Source organism: Montipora foliosa, chromosome 8, assembly GCF_036669935.1.
Source record: "Montipora foliosa isolate CH-2021 chromosome 8, ASM3666993v2, whole genome shotgun sequence".
Taxonomy (NCBI): Eukaryota; Metazoa; Cnidaria; class Anthozoa; order Scleractinia; family Acroporidae; genus Montipora; species Montipora foliosa.
In genome coordinates this window covers 3,570,579-3,591,456 of record NC_090876.1, presented here as the reverse complement: position 1 = coordinate 3,591,456, position 20,878 = coordinate 3,570,579, and the positions used below count along the sequence as shown (strand labels likewise).

The window sequence follows — 20,878 nt, the reverse complement described above, 5'->3', positions numbered from 1 at the left end:
CACCCGATACAGCTGCCTCGATTCCAAGAAAACCGAAGAAGATCTGAGCTTTGTCCCAATTCCCGAAAGGAACTGTTGTCCATCGTCCAATTTCGTCCAGACAGGTTCTTGATGGGTGACAGAGACCTGGTAATGAGTTGTACTTAAGATGACGGCAAGTGATGCAGGAACATTTAGTTTGTGTAAGGACAATAATGCGGATTTACTTGACTCTAAGATCTCTTATGCTCTATATGAGGTGAACGGAAAGAGACATCAATTTATTTTCCTATAATGTTATTTAATTTATAATCTTATTCTTCTTTCCCAACACAGGTCTCCGCTGTTTCCCAAATACTGTAAGACTAAAGCCTATCTTAAGTCTTATTTTATACCTGGGGAGACTATTAGCGTTTTTTCAGCGTTGGTAAATCAAGGAATGAAACAACAGTGGCCTGTGTTTTATACCTAGTGCCTTTTTCTCTGGTACATTTCTGACAGAGGTAGAAGGTCTTTCTTAGTAGTATTTGTTCCATCTATCAACCTTTCAAAACCACTGTCATGAATATTTAATTTCATTCATGTGTTCATTAATTCCAAGATATTGTGTTAGTCTTTGAAATGCTGAATTTACTGTCTGATTCATTCTTCTGTGTACCAATCAATTTAAATTGTTTAGAGAAGATATATGTTCACATGCCATACATGTAATATTATTATTCAACACATTGTGACAATGTCCAAATATGGTCATAGTGCCCTCAATATTCGTCGTGCGTACTCAATGTATATCCTGCGATATACATAATTTTGTGTGTCGTGGAGAAAAATGGTAGTTTTTCCACCTTTTTTTCCAATTAACGTAGAAGATTGTGCTTTGTCATCAATGTGTTGAATGATAAAACAATTATTATCCTGCTCAATCTTGCAGAATATCACCTGATTTTAGCCAACTCGGCCTAAGGCCTTGTCGGCTAAGTGTCAGGTGATAATTTGTGTGCGATTTCGCAGGATAATTGTTAATAATTTTTTTATTTAAATGCACCAACATAAATTGTTTCAGCAGCCAATAAGCCCTTGGTTGGCACATTAATATCATAAATTTTTTGGCTATTCTGTGGACAATCATAGTAAAGTACAAATAGTCATCCTACAAATAAATACGTTTACGTAGTTATCCTACAAATATAGGAGAATTTAGATTTCCAAATTTGTTTTTCTCTTCCCTCTAGATACAAAAGTTAGAAGTCATAAAGCATGAACTTAGTAATCTGCAAGCAAAAAGTGTAAGATCTGGTTTTACCTTCTCCGCATGTTTTCCTTGAATGGTTAATCCCCTTTACTGTTGCCAGGTAACAGATTTCTTCTTTGTCTTTTAGAAGGTCTACACAAGACACGGTGCAGGCAACTTGTTTTTTTTATCTAACCGTCCTCTTGTGATTGCTGAGTTTAAGAGTAAGTGCACTATGGATTAACCCATTGACAACCTCAAACACCCTAGGACACCCCCACTTGACGAGTAAAATTGTCTGGCGTTGGACGGAGTAAAATCTCTCAAGTCTCACGCCCAGGGATCAATGGGTTAAGGTGGCTCAAACCAGTTTCAACACTTTCAAGAGACCTTGGTATCAGAAGGATTGACACTACAACACTTTATCACAGAACAGCAATGGTATGGTACCATGTGAAACATCAATTATTGCTAAACAAGATGCAGTCATTTTTGTGATGTAACCAGTTACCGTGGTAACAGGAAAGCCTTGCAGAAACACTCTATATTTTGGCTTTAGTTGCTCATATCTGAAAAATGAAGCTTGTGACCCCAATTTTTTATTGCACAGAAGTGATCAGTAGGCCAAGATAAAACTCTCAGCAAAAAGTTCAAAACGTTCTGTGAAGCAGATTCAGAGCTATCTTAAATTTCCAATTATTTAAGGTGGCTCTGAATCTGCTCCACAGAATTTTTTTAAACTTTGCAGAAAGTTTCATTCTGGCATGTTGATTACATTTCAAGAATAAAAAATGGGGTCACCAAGTTCGTTTTTGAGATATGAGCAGCTAAAGCCAAAATATGGGGTTTTTTGCAGGGCTTTCCTGTTGCCACAGTAACGTTTTGCGTCACAAAAATGGCCAAAACTTTTTCAGCATTAATTGGTGTTTGACATGGTACCATAACATTGCTGTTAAGTGATAAAGTGTTTTAGTGCCAATTCTTCTATGTAAAAATGTTTCCTTCCAGCGTTGAAACTGGTTTGAGCCACCTTAAAATGAAGTAGAATATGTAAGTGTCCCATGAGTAAAGTCCTTAATTTAAAACTTGAAAATGTGAAAATTAATGGTGTTTTTAAAAATGTGCGGCATTTTTACATTGTATGATGCTGTAAAAGAAATTTGCATGTGCCGGGTCTTAGAAAGTGCTTTGATAATAAAGCAGCAAGTCATGTTGTAATCTTACTGGGAAACAACTTGTCTAAAAGCTATTAATACAAATTCCAGTACTGTTATCACATGCTATTATTATACCTAATTTAAGTTAGGTTACACTATCTGACCACTAGTTGCTTTAACTGGTAAGATATTGGGGCTAGGGATACTTAACAATTATTCTACGAGGGCACGCTGGATATGAAGTGACAGATAACCAACAAGGCGCAAAGCGCTGACTTGGTTATACCGGTAATCATTTTATACCAGCAAGCCTGAGTAGGATAATTGTTAAGTATCGCTAGGCTCAATATCTTACCAGTTAATGTATGTCATGTATTGTTGACTAAAGCATCGATTTCTGCCTCTGTCAACTCTGGTCCAAAATGGCTTTTGTCTGCCATTTTTTCTCAGAGCTGCAAAATGTTTTCAGCTTGCGTTATTGCTGATGTGTTCCTTGACCATACTTAGGTACAGCAGGTACATGAACTGATAGCCTGTGTCCAGTGAGCCAATGAAAATGCTTAAAATCTGATATCCGTAGTTCAGCTTTTAATAAAATTATTATTTTATTCTGCTTACAGCAAACAGTCAAAATCCTAAATAAGGGGCTTAACTTACTGACATCCTTGTTTTCTTTTTAATTACTTAAGGTGTGATAAGTCAGGCAGGCAGAAATTAACCAATTCACACCTGAACTGCCCCCATAAATGACAGGAAAGGAAAGGAAAGAATCTTTATTCAAGTGTCTAGTCTTCTACCGCTGGAGCACTAAATGAGGACACTGTAAACTGAAAATCCACAAATTAATGCAAATCAAATCAAATGTTGGTTTTTGGGGAGAGGGGAAAACCAGAGTACCCTGAGAAAAACCTCTCAGAGCAGAGAAGAGAACCAACAAACTCAACCCACGCATGACATCAAGTCTCGGAATCAAACCTGAGTCACATTGTTGGGAGGCGAGTGCCCTCACCACTACGGCAACCCCCTCTCTCCTGGGAGCCTGTGGCTTTGTGCCCTAATTCTAACGTGATATCATGGTCTACCCACTTAATATTGAGCATAACCCTACAGCATGATGTTGCAATAGCTTCAATAATTTCCATGGCCTATGTCAGAACCCAGCACTATTACACAAATTCTCTGAGAGGGCAAACTCAGTTTTGTTGATGAAGAATTATTGACCTTTCAGAAAAAGTCAGGAAGCACTACAATAATATTATTCTACTAGTTTAGATGTTACTTAACATTTTAATTTTTTTATAAGGAAACTTTGATGTATATATTTAGCAAAGTGCACTGCTTATTAAACAAAATATACTTTGCTTCATTTTACCAGGAAAACTTGATAATAGCATAAAAGAACTTGCACAGTTAAGCAAGCAAAAACAAGAGGGTCTCCTATTACAACAGGATTCAACAGGATAAGTAGAAGTTGTCAATCACTTTGCTGTGGTCAGGCTGGCTGTGTTCTTTGATCACAAAGACAGTTGAGAGCTCACTGCAGCATATACAGGACTTGGTGCATGCATCCCTCATGGCCTTTCCAGCTTTAACAACTTGAAGTTAAAAAGTGAAGAACCTACATTTTTTACTGCTGTTTTGAAGCTTGGAGTTTGTTGGGCCAGGGCCATGTATTCAAACAATTTCAAAATTGTATTTTGAATTGTTGAAAAATAATAAAAAGATCGAAAAATCCAATTGCAGTGGAATCAAATTTAGCACTACCAATGAGAAATCTGGTTGGTGGTCAGAGTGAGTGTTTGGGCAATAATCCCAAGAAAAATGTTTAAACTCTTTAACATCGAGACAAAGATTAACTTTTTCTTACACAAAAACATTGCATCAGCACTGAATGTCAAAAATTTGATTGACCCAATGGATGCATAGTTTAATTTAAATTAACCAATCAAAATGTCTGTTATAGTGCACCTGCAAAAGTACGCGTTCCTCGAATGCAAATGTCATTATAAAGTTCTCAACAGTGAAAGCATTTGAATGTCATTACTGGGTTCAACTTCTACCTAGTACTGTTTGAAGTTCCAACACTCCCATAATGTTGTAGCTTTTAAGCTAAGTAGTGTGCGTTGCCGCACAAGTGATAAGTTCCATAGAGCTTATTCTTGGGACATTTCTGAACTCTTAGCTTAAGAGTTAAACACTTGCTTCACATGCCTATATTCTTTCTCAAAGTCTCTGTGTTATTTAGTTAACATTATCATGATGAAATCACCCTGCGAGCAGAGCCTCTTTTCTCTCTTTACCGTAAGAAAAGACTCTGCTAGCAGGGTGTGATGAAATATGCCATTTCCGAGTTCATGTCTGCCTCAGCCTCCTCTTCAAAGCAAGTCTACGTGTAAGTTTTCCTTATAAAAATTAGTTTTCATGCGTATGTAAAGTGCAGCTAATTTCCATCACAAAACTTCGCACTGAGACTCTCTTTAAAAAAGAGGAGGCAGACGTGCACTCGGAAATGGCCTGTTATCACAACAACTTGAAGACTAATGTCAAATGCACCTGATGAAATTATAATAACTACTAGAAGTTAAAATTCTAGCGGATGAATCGCCTGTATGAGAAGTTTTCTTTACAACTAGACAATTTTAATAGCCCAGTTATCGAGAAAAAAATAGGTTATTTCCGAGTTCATGTCTGCCTCCTCTTCAAAGCGAGTCAAAGTGCGAAGTTTTTGTGATGTTAATTAGTTCTACTTTACATAAGAATGAAAACTAATTTTCATAACAAAAACTTCGCACTTAGACTCGCTTTAAATAGGAGGCAGACATGAACTCGGAAATGGCCTATTAAAATTACGCTTTTCTTAAAACTTACTTCCTTCGCAACTTAACTTCCGCTTTAGTAGAGCTTTAGGTGATTTCTTTTCCGGTCACGTGGTAAAATGCTTGCCAATGACAGATGACCACGCTCACACCAAAAAGGAAGTAAACCAACGTAAACGAAACAAATGATCAGAGATCTTGAGAGTGGGTCTTCCGAAGAAAGGATGACTTCATATGTTACGGACAAAAAGAAGTTAGCGGTGTGCTTTTTAGGAGTATTTATATCGTATTTTTACTACGGAATTATACAAGAAAAAATGTAAGTATTGATGTAAAAATATAGTGCGGCGATTCAACTGACATTACGCAAGCTGCAACGAAAGGAAGCCTGTAAAATTCATTGAACCGGGTATTAGAAGAGATACTTACCAGCTTTGGATGTCGTGGAACTGCTAAGATCATGTCTTGTCGTCAAAGACGTGGTTTGATGTAGTGAACTTAAACAGTTCTTGTGAACTTAAAAAACTTTTCGACATTTTTTTATATTGTATATATACGCTCGCCTTTAGAATATAAGGTGAAAGTAAGCTTAACAGTTATTTCTCTGGCTGCGAGGTGATTTTTCGTCCAAAATCATATCATTTTTTTCAATTTCTTGGGTAGCAGGTGATTTAGGTCGATATTTGGGCTGTTCGAAAAGACAATTGTTTACCTTCTTGGACTAGTCAACCTACAGTAACTTTTGAATGCTTTACGTTACAAAATAACAGCTGCAGTAACAACAAAGTATGGTCACACAACGGCAGGTCTAATTTGCAGGTCGCGGGTTGCAGGTCATTGTTTCACCAATACAGAAAGTATCCTAAACATTCTTAAAAGCTAACCTTAAGCCTAATTGGGCCTAAACAAAAGTTTTTAGGCCTAAGGTTAGCTTTTATGAATGTTTAGGATACTTTCTGTATTGGTGAAACAATGACTGCGACCTGCGACCTGCAAATTAGACCCGCCGGTCACACAAACAACTTGTCAAAATAATAATAATAATAACACATTAACAATACTGGAATTCTATTAGGACTGCAGCCAGTGCAGTGGTCTTTAATTTTAATACAGGGGTAAAAAGATAAGGAAAGACCAAAGAAGAAAGATGTTTTTGTTGGCAAGCCCATTTCTTTAGGGGACACATACAATACAATACAATACTTAGCTCTTATTAACCGAGCAGGAGGTCTGTATGGGAGAATCTTGACCGAAGTCGTGAGTACAGACCGAACGCAGTGAGGTCTGTACACACGACCAAGGTCAAGATTCTCCCATACAGACTGACTAAGCTCGGTTAATAAGATGTTTATTATATGGCAAACAAGAACAAACTGGTTTGTACTAACTGACATTTTGCTTGCAAAACGGCGATGAGTGGCGATGAGCTGAACTTAATTCTGGCAAAGTTTGCTCATTATCCTCTCTTTTGTCATCATGCTGTTTGGCACTTCCATAAATAAATATTGGTAGAAGAAAATACTCAATATTTTTGCATTTTAGTTTGCATCTTTTCACCGCAAAACATTACCGGTCTAGATGCCGGACTAGATGGGAAAATCTAGACCGCGGTCAATATCGATTTTAGCCAATCAAATTCGTGAATTTTGTAGTTCCCAGTCCTCGTAAGACAGTGCCATATAATAAAATACAATACAATTATTTATTAAACTCTCCCCAAAGGGGCTTTTCAAATGTCAAACTTTTCATGTACTCAAATGTAACGAACCTAACTCCTTCAATAAAGTATGTGAAAAGATCGATGTTTGAAACAATTAAGTTCGACCCATCTAATTTGGGTCAATCCAGGAATTAAGTTCGAGTCGTCTACAAGGGAAATTGACTGTGGAGCGATTTTGATTCAAACGTCAAACTTCCCATGTGCCGAATAAAATGCATGCATTTGTATGATAATTTTTGCGTTCCACAATTCACAAAAGCATTATACACGGTGATTAGTGATAAGTTCAACAAATTAATTTCGATGTTTGAATCAACCCTGTGAACTTTACGTTTGGTACATGAAAAGTGCGACGTTTGAACTGGGCTTTAACATGTGTTATGGGGATTTGTACCCAGAGCTCTCAAGTCCCGCACATTGAGCGTAAGTCTGACGCATTTCAATTCAATCTCATACTCTCACGTCGGCACAAGCATTTCTCACACATTGGCACTCTTCTGGAAGGTAACTCTACCTTTTAAGCTTTCAGAGGTGCTCTGAATTCAGAATTCGTTCCTTCACTGGCAGTGAACTTCGGCCAATGTTCAATCTGTTTGTATGCGACCAATTTTCCTGTTTCTTCAGGACTTTCACCCTTAATTAATTAACCCTTTCACTCCTGTAAGGGCCACTGAGACTTATAGATTTTACTCTAACGTCAGACGATTTTACCCGTCAATGCAGAACCCCACAGGAGTGAAAGGGTTAAGTATATGAAGTATGGGCCGATATGCCAACTCAGGCTGACCATAATAACATGGGCTCTTAGAAAGCAGCATGCAAAAACCAAAGTGCATTTCCAGATTTGAGAAGTGCAAATTTCAAGAATTTTCCAGGCGAGCATGCCCCCTGACCCCTAGAATTTTTTGGCACCTCTGGTACAAGAAACACAGGACACTTGTGACTTTGGCGCAATCTCCAGCAAGAATCTCCCTCTTTGGAAACTTTAAGACTTGCGCTCTCTGTGTTCCAAAGCAGTTTTGTGTTAAGTGGTGCATAAATTACAGTCATTACGCCAACATGGTCATTCGCCTTAAGTTAAGTCATTGCGCCCAAACTTAAGTTGGTTTGCCAAAACATGTTTTAATTTAAGGAACACTTGACTGCTACGGTAACTGAAAACAAGCTTGAGGTTGATATGACTTAACTTTTGACAATTTCTTCCAAAAACTCATAACACCCAACTCGCTTTGTTCATTACCGAACTAAACACGTAAATTTCCCAAAGCTTGGCAATGGTTTGCTTTGGAAAGGGTGCAAATCTGCACTACAATGACTCAAGTGTAGGAAAATTACTTTGTGCACAAAAAAAAGTGGATTCTGTGATATGTTATTCCCTGTCTTATACTTTTATTGAACAGGCTATAACCGTTCTTGAAAACTGCAGATTTTTTTCTGCTAGTTTCTCAATCTTTGCATAAATGAAATGATGTGGCTCTTTTTTCTGAAAAGAACTTAGCTAGGTCAACGTTTTTCCTCAAACTGACCCAAATACAGTGTAAGTTTAGGGAAAGTTCACATAGCCAAAAGATAATAAGTTGTTTTATTCAACTGAGTCAGTGATGAAACAAATTGTTTTGATTTCAGAACAAGAGCAGATTATGGTGAAAAGAAAGAAAAATTTGTGTATGCCCTTTCTCTGGTATTTATTCAGTGCATTGTAAATGCATTATTTGCCAAAGCAAGTAAGTTTTTGTTTGAATAATGTTTTTCTCTTTGACTAGCTAAGGGCCATAGCAATTCCTATGAGCAAACAGCATCGATGTAGTTTTTTCAGAGGAATCTCTTCTGAGATTTTAGGGTATAACAGAGCTTCCTGATTAACCCATAGTAATTAACTCAAATCAGTGAAATAGAAGGATTCCTTTTGGGTTAAAAAATTCTCTCTTTCTAATACAAGATTTCTTATCTTAGCTTGGTGTCCTTGTCAAGTGATTGGTTTCTAACAATTGGCACATGACAGAAGATGACAATAGTCACATGACTGAATTTCCTGTTAGATGACAGGAATATTGGAGTCTGGAGTTGAATCTCTATAGCGTCTCAGATACTTTCCTATTGATCAATTTTTTCAAATGGTCAGGCTTGCACGAAGGAGTAGAAGTATGGCAACTGACTATCATTGTGGTCATATGAGCTTAATATGGGTAGTGATACTATGTACAAGGGTCCTATATTAAATTCATTACAGTGGGATTTCAAGGTGCCCATTAATTGTCATTGTTATGTCATGTTAACAGTGCTCAGACTAACATATAGGGGAAATGAGGCAAAAGACTCTACTCCTTTCTGTTGGTATGGAATCTGTGCTACAACTTACCTTGGTGCAATGTTGGCCAGCAACAAAGCTCTACAATGGGTTAATTATCCAACACAGGTAACGTAGTATGAAGTGTCTGCGCATGTACTGTGTATACTGTTTAGTATTATGCCACAAGAATCCTGTTCCTTACTGATGGTACTTTTGTTCAGTCATGAGAGTGAACGTTTCCTCAGTTATCTACATATTGTCTCTTGAGGAATTAATTGTTACGTTAAATTTGTTCTTTTTCATTTTGGCTTCACTTAAATATATTTTTGTGAAAAAAAAGAAGTCAAAAAGGACTACAGACAATTTGGTAACAGCGTAAGAATGTAAGTGCTATAGTTACACAATACACATACGATATATTGCCACACAGGGTACTAAAGATTTTGTGATTTTTGTCATTTGAAGAGAAATATTTAGGGATTTTCTTAAGCGTGATGGTTTTGAGTTTACCCATAATTCTTATTTACCTTGATCTACTTCAGTGAATACTGATCACACAGTACTTGACACTGGATTATTATTGTAAAGTATTGTGTAATTTTCCACCTAAAGCAGAACTAATTTTGTTTCCTATGTCAGCAGGATTGAATTAGGTTATTTATGTTTTGTGTAAACATTCTTTTTGCAGGTTTTAGGGAAATCATGCAAACCAATACCAGGTGAAAAATTAGGGGTGAAATAAAGTGTGGGTGATATTGTTGTTATTTCAGACAGCGGTTACTGGTTTGGTGGACAGTTCTCAGTGATTGTTTTCAAACAACCGGAACAGCCCATTTCCAAATTTGCCTCAACTTCTGAAACAAGTGTGAGCTCTCACGCGTAAACGTTCCTTAAGTTATCTGTGTGTGCGGCTGAATGCATGGCATGAGAATAGATGAGAAACGGATTGAGAACACGGTAAACATGGATACTTTGAATGGCTGAACGGCATCAGAGAATTATTTTGAGCAGTTAAAGAAAATTTTGTAACGCAATCGACTTAATAAACATCACTTTTCATAACACTGAGAATATTTGGAGTAGGTGACGCTTTCCCTACCATGTATCTTCTCAGCTGAATGGTGACAATAATAATTTTCCTTAGTAAACAAAAAAGCAGGCGCCTAATGTCTGCCGTGTTGATTTGCATTGGGTTTTGTAAGAGTTATAATGTTAACTGAAACTGCATGTTAAATCAGTATTCTACCCTTGAAGGCGCAATTAATAGTAAAAAAATTCACTCAAATTGAATTGAAACTGTTGACCGTTGGACGCATTTATGAGAATATAACTTCGGCAATCAGTCTTCCCGGCGTAGCATAGCAACTCTCAAGCGATCAGTGACTCATTATTGATATTTCATAGTTGCTGCTAAACACTTTTCATAATTTTATTAAAAGAGTATTGCGTAAAACCCTTTTTAAAGATCGGTTAAAGAAAAAGGGTTTTCCATGAAAGTACTTATAATATTCTGCCAAATTGAGTTTTATTTTACTTTGGCGACTAAGAGCCTTGATGCGATGTTGCTGTGCAAAGAACGTTGAATAGGAGGAAAAATTTGATGTATGCAAACACTCCACTTGATCCATGCGCACCGCTCGCAAGTTTTTTCGAACGGATCATACACGGCTTATGCATGGCTATCCGTGTGAAAACAGCAAATCGTAACAAACGTTTTCGCGTGAGAGGTCACAAGTTTAAGTGAAAGTAAATGTTTGCAAAATTGTGAATGTCTAATAACTTTAACCCATTGACTCCTGAACCTGCCCCCATTGAGTTAAGGCAGTAAAATTGTCTGGCGTTAAGACGATCTAATAAAATCTATGAAGTATCAGTCCCTGGGGTCAATGGGTTAATTAACAATTAGACCCTTCGCCTGCAAGGGCTACGGGTCAATAGCCCATGAGCCAAAGCCGAATGAGCCATTGACCCGTGGCCTTGAGGGCGAAGGGTCTAATTATTATTTTAGTATCACCCAACTAGTCAGACAGAAAAGGCAATGATAAAGTTAGCAAATGTAAGTTGAAGAAATACTTATGTGGGAATAAAACGAAAGAAAGCGTCACGCTTTTCGCTACTCAAGGACTATTACTAATAGTCCTCTAGTAGCGTAGCTGGATTTGCATTAGCCCACTAGTTGGGTGATACTAATAAGGGAAGAGTCTGCATGGACTTAATCTAATATGCATGCTCATAAACAAACTAAATCAACCAGGCTATTTTGTCACATTTACTGCTAAAGGTTAATATTACAAACTCTCTTCTTATTGTACAGTTGTTTTTTTTCTTTGAATTCATAGTTATGATCCTTGGAGTCCTTCTAGCAAGGAAAAGATATCCTCTTGTAAAATACCTTTGTGTCCTGTTAATTGTCCTTGGAGTGGCATTATTTATGTATAAAGAGGTGGGTAATGAATGGAAAATGATAAAAGTTACCTCTGTTTTGAATCTGCAGTATTTTTAGTGGTTGTTATGTGTATCTGTTACAAGTGCTGTTTACTGTATTTAACTCGCTCCATCAGAGCAAAGTCACATTGAAAACATGACTATCATATCTGGAAAATTGAAGCCCTGTATTTGTCCACTGATTGAAGCAATGACCTCCCTTAATTTGCTCAAGACCTTCCCACTGTCTAAATAATGGTAACAGGTTCCTGTTGCCCTCTAAGTGCACAAAGTGAGGTGTTGTTTTGTCTCTGCAGAATCCTAAAAAGGTAACAGCCGACAGCAGTAGCTGGCTTCTTGGTTTTGGAGAAATTCTTCTGGTAGGATTAATATTTTTCTTGGAGTTATAAGGCATCACTAGCACTAATGTATAAAACTGTTCTTAACCTGTCAAATAGGGAAGCAATGATGAAAGTTATTCAGTATAAGTATATGTCGGCCAGCATTTCTTTTCTGTTTAATATATGAATCAGTCAGCTCCTGTGAGTCAATGACCTTAAAATGGGGAAGTGAAATTATGTAGGGAAGCCAAGCATGTTTAAGAAAAACTGAAAGTGGCATTAAGAAAACATTTTAGAGAGGGGACAAAAATCTGGTGAGAAGCATGCTCCCTGTATGACCTATAAGATCATGATCTGTAAGACTTTTTTCTTGTAAGTACATGTACCGGTAAGACTTTCCCACAGCTCATACGCCTTGTTTCAGTCTTTGTCTTTTCTCGTGATATTTTATCACAGCTTGTATCCCTGACATTTGATGGATTAACAGGAGCAGTTCAGGAGAGAATGAGAGCAGAGCATCAAGTACAATCACATCACATGATGTTTAACATGAATCTTTGGTCCATTGGCATTCTGGCCATCAGTAAGTTCAAACGTTATTAACCCATTCAACTCTAAAGTGACCCGCATTGACAGACAAGTAAAATCGTCTCGTGTTACAAGAGTAAAAATCTGTAAGTCTTGCTCTCAGGAAGGAATTGTTTAAGTAGCTTAAGGCTTGCAAATTGATTGGAGGAAGGAGAATCTAATGGAGCATACAGGGGTATTAGGAAACTAGCCTTTCGGCTCTACTTTAGAGCTGAAAAAAACCGGATGCTCTCGCAGGCTATTAGAAAACCTGCCTTTTGCCAGTATCTTAATGCTTTCAGATTCTCTAAGTGCTTTTAATTTCAAATTAAATAATAGAGCGGTTTTCAAATGAGCGTCGTAAATTGATTACTTTGGCCAATCAAAAAGGACTGAGACAATCCAGCAAACCAATCAAAACTCGAAGTAATTACACATAGTTGACACAAAGCGCAGGAAAATGTGCACGCGCGAGCTACGATTGGTTTTGGTTTCACTTCTGATTGGTTGAAAATAGGACGCGAGAACTTTGAACCAATCACTGAGTGAAGTGATCATAAACCAAAGTAATTCCCTAATTACTTTCGAGACTTAATTGAAAACCACTCTAATAATAATAATAATAATAATAATAATAATAATAATAATAATAATAATAATAATAACAAAAATAATAATAATGATACCAACTTTATTCATTTAATTCAATGAAAGGGAATGATACCAGAGGTTATCCCTGTTGAGGGGATCCGCCTGCGGCCAGATGTAATTGACTAACAGTCGATTTTGATGAGGGAGAAAAACCGGATTACCTGGAGAAAAACCCTCGGAGTCAGATTGAGATCGACTGAAACTCAGCCCACATTCGCCCTTGAGGTCAGGGTTGAACCCGGGTCACAAAGGTGGAAGGCACAGTTGATTTACCACTAAACCACCCTGACTCCCCTCTGGAAAAGGAAGTAATTCACTCAATGCACTGTGTTGGTCACTCCTGTTCTGTTCGTGTTTCATGTACTTTTTTATCTCACACTGAAATTCAAAGTTTTTTTTTGAAAAAATAATGATGCAGAGAAAAAGAAATGCTCAAAGGTCTGTAAAGGCATCGTCAACCGGCTCAAAACTACAGAACTCTGACATCATTATACTTCAGAGATTCAAGATCATTGTAATTTTGTTTATTTCATATCATGCAACTTTGTATAGATGTCTTTCATTTGCAATGTGTCAGTTTCTGCTTTACATGTAAGTGAATCTGGCAACTGTCACCCATTAAAATTCAGTCCTAAACAAAAGGCATCATCTCGAGGCTCTGGGGAATAAATATAAGGATTTGTATGAGTTTATTCCCCAGAGCCTCGAGATGATGCCTTTTTTTTAGGACTGAATTATTGGTCTATTGTAAGAGCTCTTCTCAACTCCTTTTGGGTTGGGGTTAAACCCCTCCTTAGAAACTTTATTCCTTGAAAAAAGCCTTTGATTTCTGTCCTGTGATTTCTCTTTCTTGTACCCAGCTCTCTTGACAAGTGGTGAAGTGTTCCACTTTGTGAGTTTCTGCCAACGGTTTCCTCATGTGTTACTACATATCTTAACATTCAGTTTGGCCAGTGCAGTCGGTCAGGTATGACATTTGAGATATTGTCAATATTTGACATTTTCGCTTTTTTTACATTTTTTACATTTTATTGTCACACCGTAGTATCTTGTACTCTCCCCAGCGTTGTGCCTCTATTTCTCTCGATATCTTTTTTTTTCAAAGTCAATCGCACCGGTGGCTAAGTTGGTTGGGCATCTAGCCTCTTCCAGCCGTTCAGTTAGTTGATTTTCGCGCTGCGCCCCAACTAACTGAACGTCTGGAAGAGGCTATTGAGCATCGGGTTGTCATGTGGGAGGCCACGGGTTCGTTCCCCGGCCTGATCAAAGGTGCTGCCATTGTAATTTCATCTGCAAATGGTTAGACTTTTAAGTCTACTCGGATAAGGACTTTAAACCGTATGCCCCGCCTCCCAAGTATCTTCTATGTTCACAAGTTTCCCTGTGGGACGTCAAAGAACCCACACACTATTCGAGAAGAGTAGGGGATGAAGTCCCAGGTGTTGTGGCTGTCCTGTTCTCTCCAGCAGAAGTGGCCGGCTTGGCAATGTTGTCTCTGAAAGGCTTATGATGTAGAACAGTATCAGGCCACCCAAGCAGAAACAGCCATAAGTCAAAAAGGGACTTTGCCGAGTGCTGGAACATGTAGATGTAGATGTAGATGAGTTGTTTGTTGCTCAGCTGTCATGTTATTTTTTTGCGCCAGAATTGAGTTCAATTTGAATGTCAATGATTGAGATATTTTCTCTCCCTGGGGGCAAATTTATTTGCGGCTTCTTTGGATTCCTTGAAAATCTCCTTCTGCCGCACAATATTCCTATTACAGTGCGGCGAAACTCGCGAATCTTAAGCGCATAAACGATAAAATTTGCAAAGGAATTACTATAGTGCAAGAACTTGGCAAAGTAAACCAATTCCAGGACGTAACAGGAGGTGCAAAACATAGTAAATATATTCATGATGTAAAAAGGTATCCACGTGAGAACAAACACGAACGTGATGATCGAAAGCGTAACCGCTAGTTTTTTCTCTTGAGCTGTGGTATTCCTGTGGTGATGTTGGAGAGGGTTACGGAACCTGTGCCAAATCATGCTGTAGGCAAGACTGATAACAATCAGAGAAATAAATATACCGATAATTACGGAATAATTAAATGCGCTTATCAACAATTCTCTGTTGGTAAAGTTACTTATCAGGCGAAGGGTCGCTACGCAAGCGGCAAGACACCAAACGAGAGCAATTTCGCATAAGTAAGTAGCTTTTGTTATAGTCTTGTGTTTGTGAGGGAAGAATACCGAGTACGCACGATCTAATGCAATAGCGACAAGAGTGAAGATAGAGGCGAAGCCCATGAAGGCATCCACCGGTAAAGAAATCTCATGAAAGCTGATACTTCTCTCTTCTTCTTGGAAATGATAAAAAAGCAATTCTGCCGCATACATTGGTATGGAGCATGCGCCAACCATGAAATCCGCTATTCCTAGGCTCACCACGAAGTAGTTAGTTCGCGATTGCGCAAGTTTTCTGTTGGTGCTGAAAGCGGCTATGGTCAGTGAGTTGCCCACGATAACGGCGATTGCCACCACAGCATAGGAAATAGCCCAGCCTAGAAGGTCTTGAAAGGCTGGATCGTGGAAAGTTTCGAGGCTATTGTTGGTCTCATTTTTCTCTAGCATCGCGAATGAGAAGTGAGAAGTTGCAGCTGCAACGAAAAGAGTGAATAAAGTGGACTTAAATATGTGGTCAGCATATCTCTTGCCACATGTACCTAGCGCGCGCGGCCACCAAATGACCCGGGGCCCGTTTCTCGAAAGTCCCAAAACCCGAAAAGCCACCAGTGAAATTGCGAACCGCTTGTTTTGGAAAGCCGATATTTTAACATGTTTTCAAGGTAACAAAAAGAAAAATAACTGTGAAGTTTGACGAATTAAATGCTCTCCGTTCTTGAGTTACAAAGGGACTTGTGACACCCGAAAATGGCCCGTAAAGTTTCGAGACTTTCGAGAAACGGCCCCCTGCCCCCATCTGAAAGGACAACGAGTTGACCTGCTTCCAACTGAATGGATACGTAGCTCAGTTGGTAGAGCCGAATTGCACCAGCATCGCAGAGGTCGTTGGCTCGACTCTCCCTTGAAGCTGCCTGAATTTTTCAAGTCAGTTTCTGTAAGAGACAATTGCGAGGATCTCTTATGCCTTTCATTTATAACCCGTACTTCAAAATGAAATGTTTCTTTTTTTTTTTTTAATTCCAAGACCCATTATTCTACCGATTTTCCCGGTCTCCTTAAGAGGATGATGAAAGCAAAAATAAGAATTTTTCATTTTTGGGAAAGTGTTCTTTCATTTTGACTTAAGTCTTTCTGCAACCGATTAAGATCTGAAAATAACGAAACTTGAAGGGGATTAATTTTTCTTTTTCATCTTTGTGTTAAGAACAGACTAAACCGTTGACAATTGATGTCAAGTATCACAAATTGATAAAAGTCAGCACTCTCTTTTCTCATCGAAGACAAATCTCTAATGTCAAGCTTGTACAATTTAAGATTTGCTGAGCGGAAATTGCGATCTTATGTTCTAAGATCTTAAAGAGGTTTAATTATTTCCTTTCCGTCTGGTTGCCTTTTTTTTCGGCTTCAGTAAATGCTCCATTTCAGTGACATCCTGTCAACAATTTTTCTATTTTTACGTATATTTTCGTTTTTAATCCTTAATATTGGAGCAGATGTCGTGTGAAACACTGTACCTAAACCAAAATAGCATAAAGAAAACGACCCTTCACATCCACACGTCTTTTCTTCGTGGATGGTTTGTCAACTGGAAAATTTTCAATTGTTTTGTCCACTTCATTGGAAAGTGAATGCGACTTTACCACAAGCCTGTCTCTTCGGTTCTGAGTCCCTAAAGTGCTCTAAATTATAGCACCAAACGTTGGATGAACTATTTTAAAGGTGTAAGTCACTTGCAAATACAGGTTTTCTATTTCTTTTTTTTTCTTCATGATTCCTTGATCTTTGAGAACTTAAAAATATTCTATCCTCTGTTGATTGCGTTTAGTATGCTCAAAAGCACTGGCAAGTTTTTCTTTATGGGTTGCATCGACCCCGTTTAAGAATGGTAGCGTGACTTTATTGTTAGTGAAATTACGGCCGAAATCATTCCAAAATTTGCTACTTACGTCTTAGCCGTTGTTTTAAGATTTCGTCAGATGTCTTGATGCCTTGTTAGACAGCTGGCACATCACGTCTTTTGAGATCAAACTGGTGAGGTTCCTCTTTAATAGCCGCCTTGTGAGATTGCGGACTTCCCGCTTAATGCCGGCACCTTCGGCTTTAGTGTTCTATACGGAAATTATTTCCTGTTCGTCATCCAATAGGATTTTGCCTCAGGAGAAACTTAATATAGGATACAAAAAACATTGCAAACAACTAAACCGCCATTAAAAGAAATAGTGGATCGTGTCAACTTTGAGTCTCGTTGTTGAAAATACTGCCGAAGTGTGATGGGTTTTTCAAAGGAAAATTTGCTTCCTTTTGGAACAGGGACAAACAATAGGAACCTTTCTGTCTGAAAAGATGTCTACGGCCGGGGTCTTGGTTTGATGGAAATGTGATAAGCTTTCTTTATCTCCTTTTTAATTAAAAATTTACAGTGTATAACCTAGAGTATATTTGATTGGCTCGTTTTGAAGCGTTTAACGTTATTACCTGCGTCAATCCGCTTAATTAACTCTTCAGGTGACTTGCAAGTTTTCATTTTTCCTGCGAACCCGAAAATCACCCGTGCGGATGTGAAAATTAGATTTAATCGCGCCAAGTTCAGCGTGAGCTCAGGGGAAGTCAGCCGTGACACGGTTCTTTCATTCCCTGAGAAATCCAAATGATCAAAATCTGTTCTTCTACATCCTAAATATTCTTATTATCGTGTTAATAAGCCGATCATCTTGCCAGTAAAACATTAATCGACATAAATTATTTTGAAGGCCAGATGACAAGCCTCCTTCAACTCACAACGCGTGGTCATGATTGTGACCCTTCTTTCCTCTCTGCGCATGCTCTCTGTTCCCTATGAGAGAGAGAAAGCAACATGATATCTTCTCTGAATTAACGATTATCGTCAATTTCTAATTTGCTATGAAATAACTATCATCGTTGATCTAGGACACTGTGCCCCAGGACTTGTAGTAGCAGAGAAAATATGGAAACTCAAAGTCATATCCGTGGATTGGATTCCACTCTTTAGGAGCCGCTTTTTTCCCCCTCCACCACTGAGAATCGAGACACCGCGTTCGTTGGAAAAGAAAAAGATTTATTTAATTCTCCCAGGGAATATTACCGCTGAACAGTAATTAGGCCTAAGCTTTGATTTTAAAGTGTTTAGCTTTGTCGTTAAGTTTGGTCACCGGCCTTTTGCAGTGTTAAGTATTGCGGTTTGTTGCCGAGTAACTTTATAGCATGATCATGTACTCTAGGTGGCTCCATCTGGTTATTCGCTGGTCATTTGGCGCACGCTAGTATCCACTATCCACGGGAATTTTTGCATTGCTCTTAATCTCCTCTCTCTCAAGTCTATCGAAATAGACTTCTAAAAGATAGAACTACTCTTTTTAACCATCACTGTTAAATTAACGGGGTTTTACCTGCAATTATAACTCTCTAAAGATAGGTTGTTTATAGTGTTTGCTTTTATTTTGATTTTCTTCCATTTCCTTCGGTGAACATTTCTTGAAGTTTGACATTACATGACATTTGTCCATAGGAATCTTCTGAAGGCCAAAAAAATAGGGGTTAAAAAGGTAGTTTCGTCGTTTTTGGCGAATTTGTTTTTTTTAGCTCCACTTTAAGAAAATTGTCTTGATGAATTGGCAGACCAAAGGCGTAAAGAGTCATTACCGCTCTGCAAAACTTGAAGAAATTTCCCCGAAGAAAACTGGAGATATTTCAAGTGAAAGTTTCGCGATCTTTCCATCGCACAACATACCAATCTCGACCCCAGAGCTCTTCTCTTGACTGAGGGAGAGAAGAGCTCTGGGAAACCCGGAAGCAAAGTGTCTTCTCATTGGTTTTCGTGAAGAACAATAAAAATCGTCTCTAATTGGTGCATTCATGTTAGCACGAGGAGTGAGCAGGCGCCGTAGAGTTCAAATAGCCAATTTTTGGCTGTGAGAACCCTACTGCGCATGATCTCCTACATAGAGTTTCCTAGAGCCTTGGGTCTATCCGAGGCTCTGGTGACGAGAATGACAACATACATCACAGGAATTTGTCAAGATCGCCATTTGAGCATGCGTGAAATTCCCAACCGCGTGCACGCACGCGCGTACCTCTGCGTGAGATCTAATGTTTACCTGAGCGAAGAAATCGGTGGAATTTGGTCGAGAGCTCAACCTCGAGCTCTTCGTAAAAAGGGACACAGTTTGGAGGAGTATCTTCTTCACTTGCTCTACAAATATGGGAATCCTCCTTTGGCGATTTTTGCTCGTTTTCCGTAGCGTTCACGACTCCAAGGACGGCTGTGTCCCTCGATCGATGGTTGAGTCATATAAGTTGTTCAGAACAGTGGGAAATGAATTGTTTTCTGTTGGACTCCAAAGAATTTACAGCCTTCCTACAGATAGATAAACATTTCCAGAAGATGATACGTCCGCATAATTTTTAAGAAAAAAAGAGTTTGCAAAGTTGCAAAGCCATGTTTGTTTACTTTCCACGTGGGAGAGCCGCGCGTCGGTCGCGCTAGCGTCGCCATCAGCCACTTTCTAGTAATCAGGTTGGCTCGGTCAGGAACCTTAAAATATTGACTCTGGGCAGCTGGCGGTGTGGTGGTAAAGTGGTTAGGTTGAAGGGTGAATCAACAAACATTCCCAGGTTCGAGTCCTGTGTCTATACACTTGGGTTGTCTCTTGAAATAAAATTGTTACTATTTCCCATAATCGATATCAAACTTCCAGTTTTCTAAATTAATGATAACAGTAACTTCATAGAAAATAAGGAATAGGCCTTTTTCGATGTATTAAGATTCAGCTTGAAAGAGAGGTTTAGAGGACAAAGACAAAGGAAAGTGGATGATATGCAAATATTTTTCTCGTTCATTCCAACGTGTTTCTATATTGTTTTTGTCCTCACTATCAAGCTGAGTATTTGATATTTCGAAAATGGCCTATTAACGATAATCGTCAATTCAGAGGTAGAGTGGAGCTGTGTCTTCCTCCTACCCAGTCCCCTATCTTTGTCGCTTGCCCCGCGAAGATAGGCCTGCCCACAGGTTGTCTTTGCGCGGGCATCTTGTCCTTCCTCATATGAAACTCTTGGGAGTCAAATTTATTTTTATTTCTTAAGTAGCCACCGGAGATGACGATCAGACGTAATAAGGCAAACCATTAACGCAAATTGTATATTTTTCCTTTCAGAATTTCATTTTTATGACCGTTGCAAACTTTGGCCCTCTGACTTGTTCTATTATGACCACCACACGCAAGTTCTTCACCATCCTGGGATCCGTGCTTTTGTTTGGCAATTCTCTGATCACTCGTCAGTGGTTTGGTGTTCTTTTGGTGTTCACGGGATTGACACTCGACAGCCTCTACGGAAAAGCAAAGAAAAAAGTCTAAAATTGAAAAACAAAAAAGTTGCTACTTCGGAAGAAAATCTTAGCAACTTAAAATGTTTCGTATCCATACCTCTAAATATATGAAAGAAATAAAATATATGTCTATCTAAAAATCGCCTGTCTTCCTGCAGGGTTTTTGCTTATCTTCCACACTTACCTG

General features: G+C 38.6%; 3 protein-coding genes across 4 annotated transcripts; 2 read left to right on the top strand and 1 right to left on the bottom strand.

Moving 5' to 3' along the window:
* Positions 1–99: 99 nt before the first annotated feature.
* On the top strand, positions 100–4,104 carry LOC138012727 (uncharacterized). Its single transcript, XM_068859600.1, has 4 exons — positions 100–238; positions 1,212–1,265; positions 1,359–1,434; positions 3,743–4,104. Exons 1-4 carry the CDS (start codon positions 149–151, stop codon positions 3,829–3,831), a joined length of 309 nt encoding a protein of 102 aa, XP_068715701.1. The 5' UTR covers positions 100–148; the 3' UTR covers positions 3,832–4,104.
* Positions 4,105–5,316: 1,212 nt separating this feature from the next.
* LOC138012725 (solute carrier family 35 member B1-like) lies at positions 5,317–20,831 on the top strand. Its single transcript, XM_068859597.1, has 9 exons — positions 5,317–5,502; positions 8,530–8,627; positions 9,183–9,319; positions 9,882–9,912; positions 11,533–11,636; positions 11,935–11,997; positions 12,415–12,541; positions 14,037–14,143; positions 20,519–20,831. Exons 1-9 carry the CDS (start codon positions 5,369–5,371, stop codon positions 20,717–20,719), a joined length of 1,002 nt encoding a protein of 333 aa, XP_068715698.1. The 5' UTR covers positions 5,317–5,368; the 3' UTR covers positions 20,720–20,831.
* LOC138012726 (adenosine receptor A1-like) lies at positions 14,153–20,512 on the bottom strand. Of its 2 annotated transcripts, XM_068859599.1 has the most exons (3): positions 19,460–20,512; positions 17,291–18,177; positions 14,153–15,817 (listed from the first exon to the last, which is right to left on the bottom strand). In XM_068859599.1, exon 3 carries the CDS (start codon positions 15,789–15,791, stop codon positions 14,805–14,807), a length of 987 nt encoding a protein of 328 aa, XP_068715700.1. In that variant the 5' UTR covers positions 15,792–15,817; positions 17,291–18,177; positions 19,460–20,512; the 3' UTR covers positions 14,153–14,804. The 2 variants fall into 2 exon arrangements, with proteins under 2 accessions (XP_068715700.1, XP_068715699.1); XM_068859598.1 differs by having other exon boundaries at positions 17,291–20,512.
* Positions 20,832–20,878: the final 47 nt, after the last annotated feature.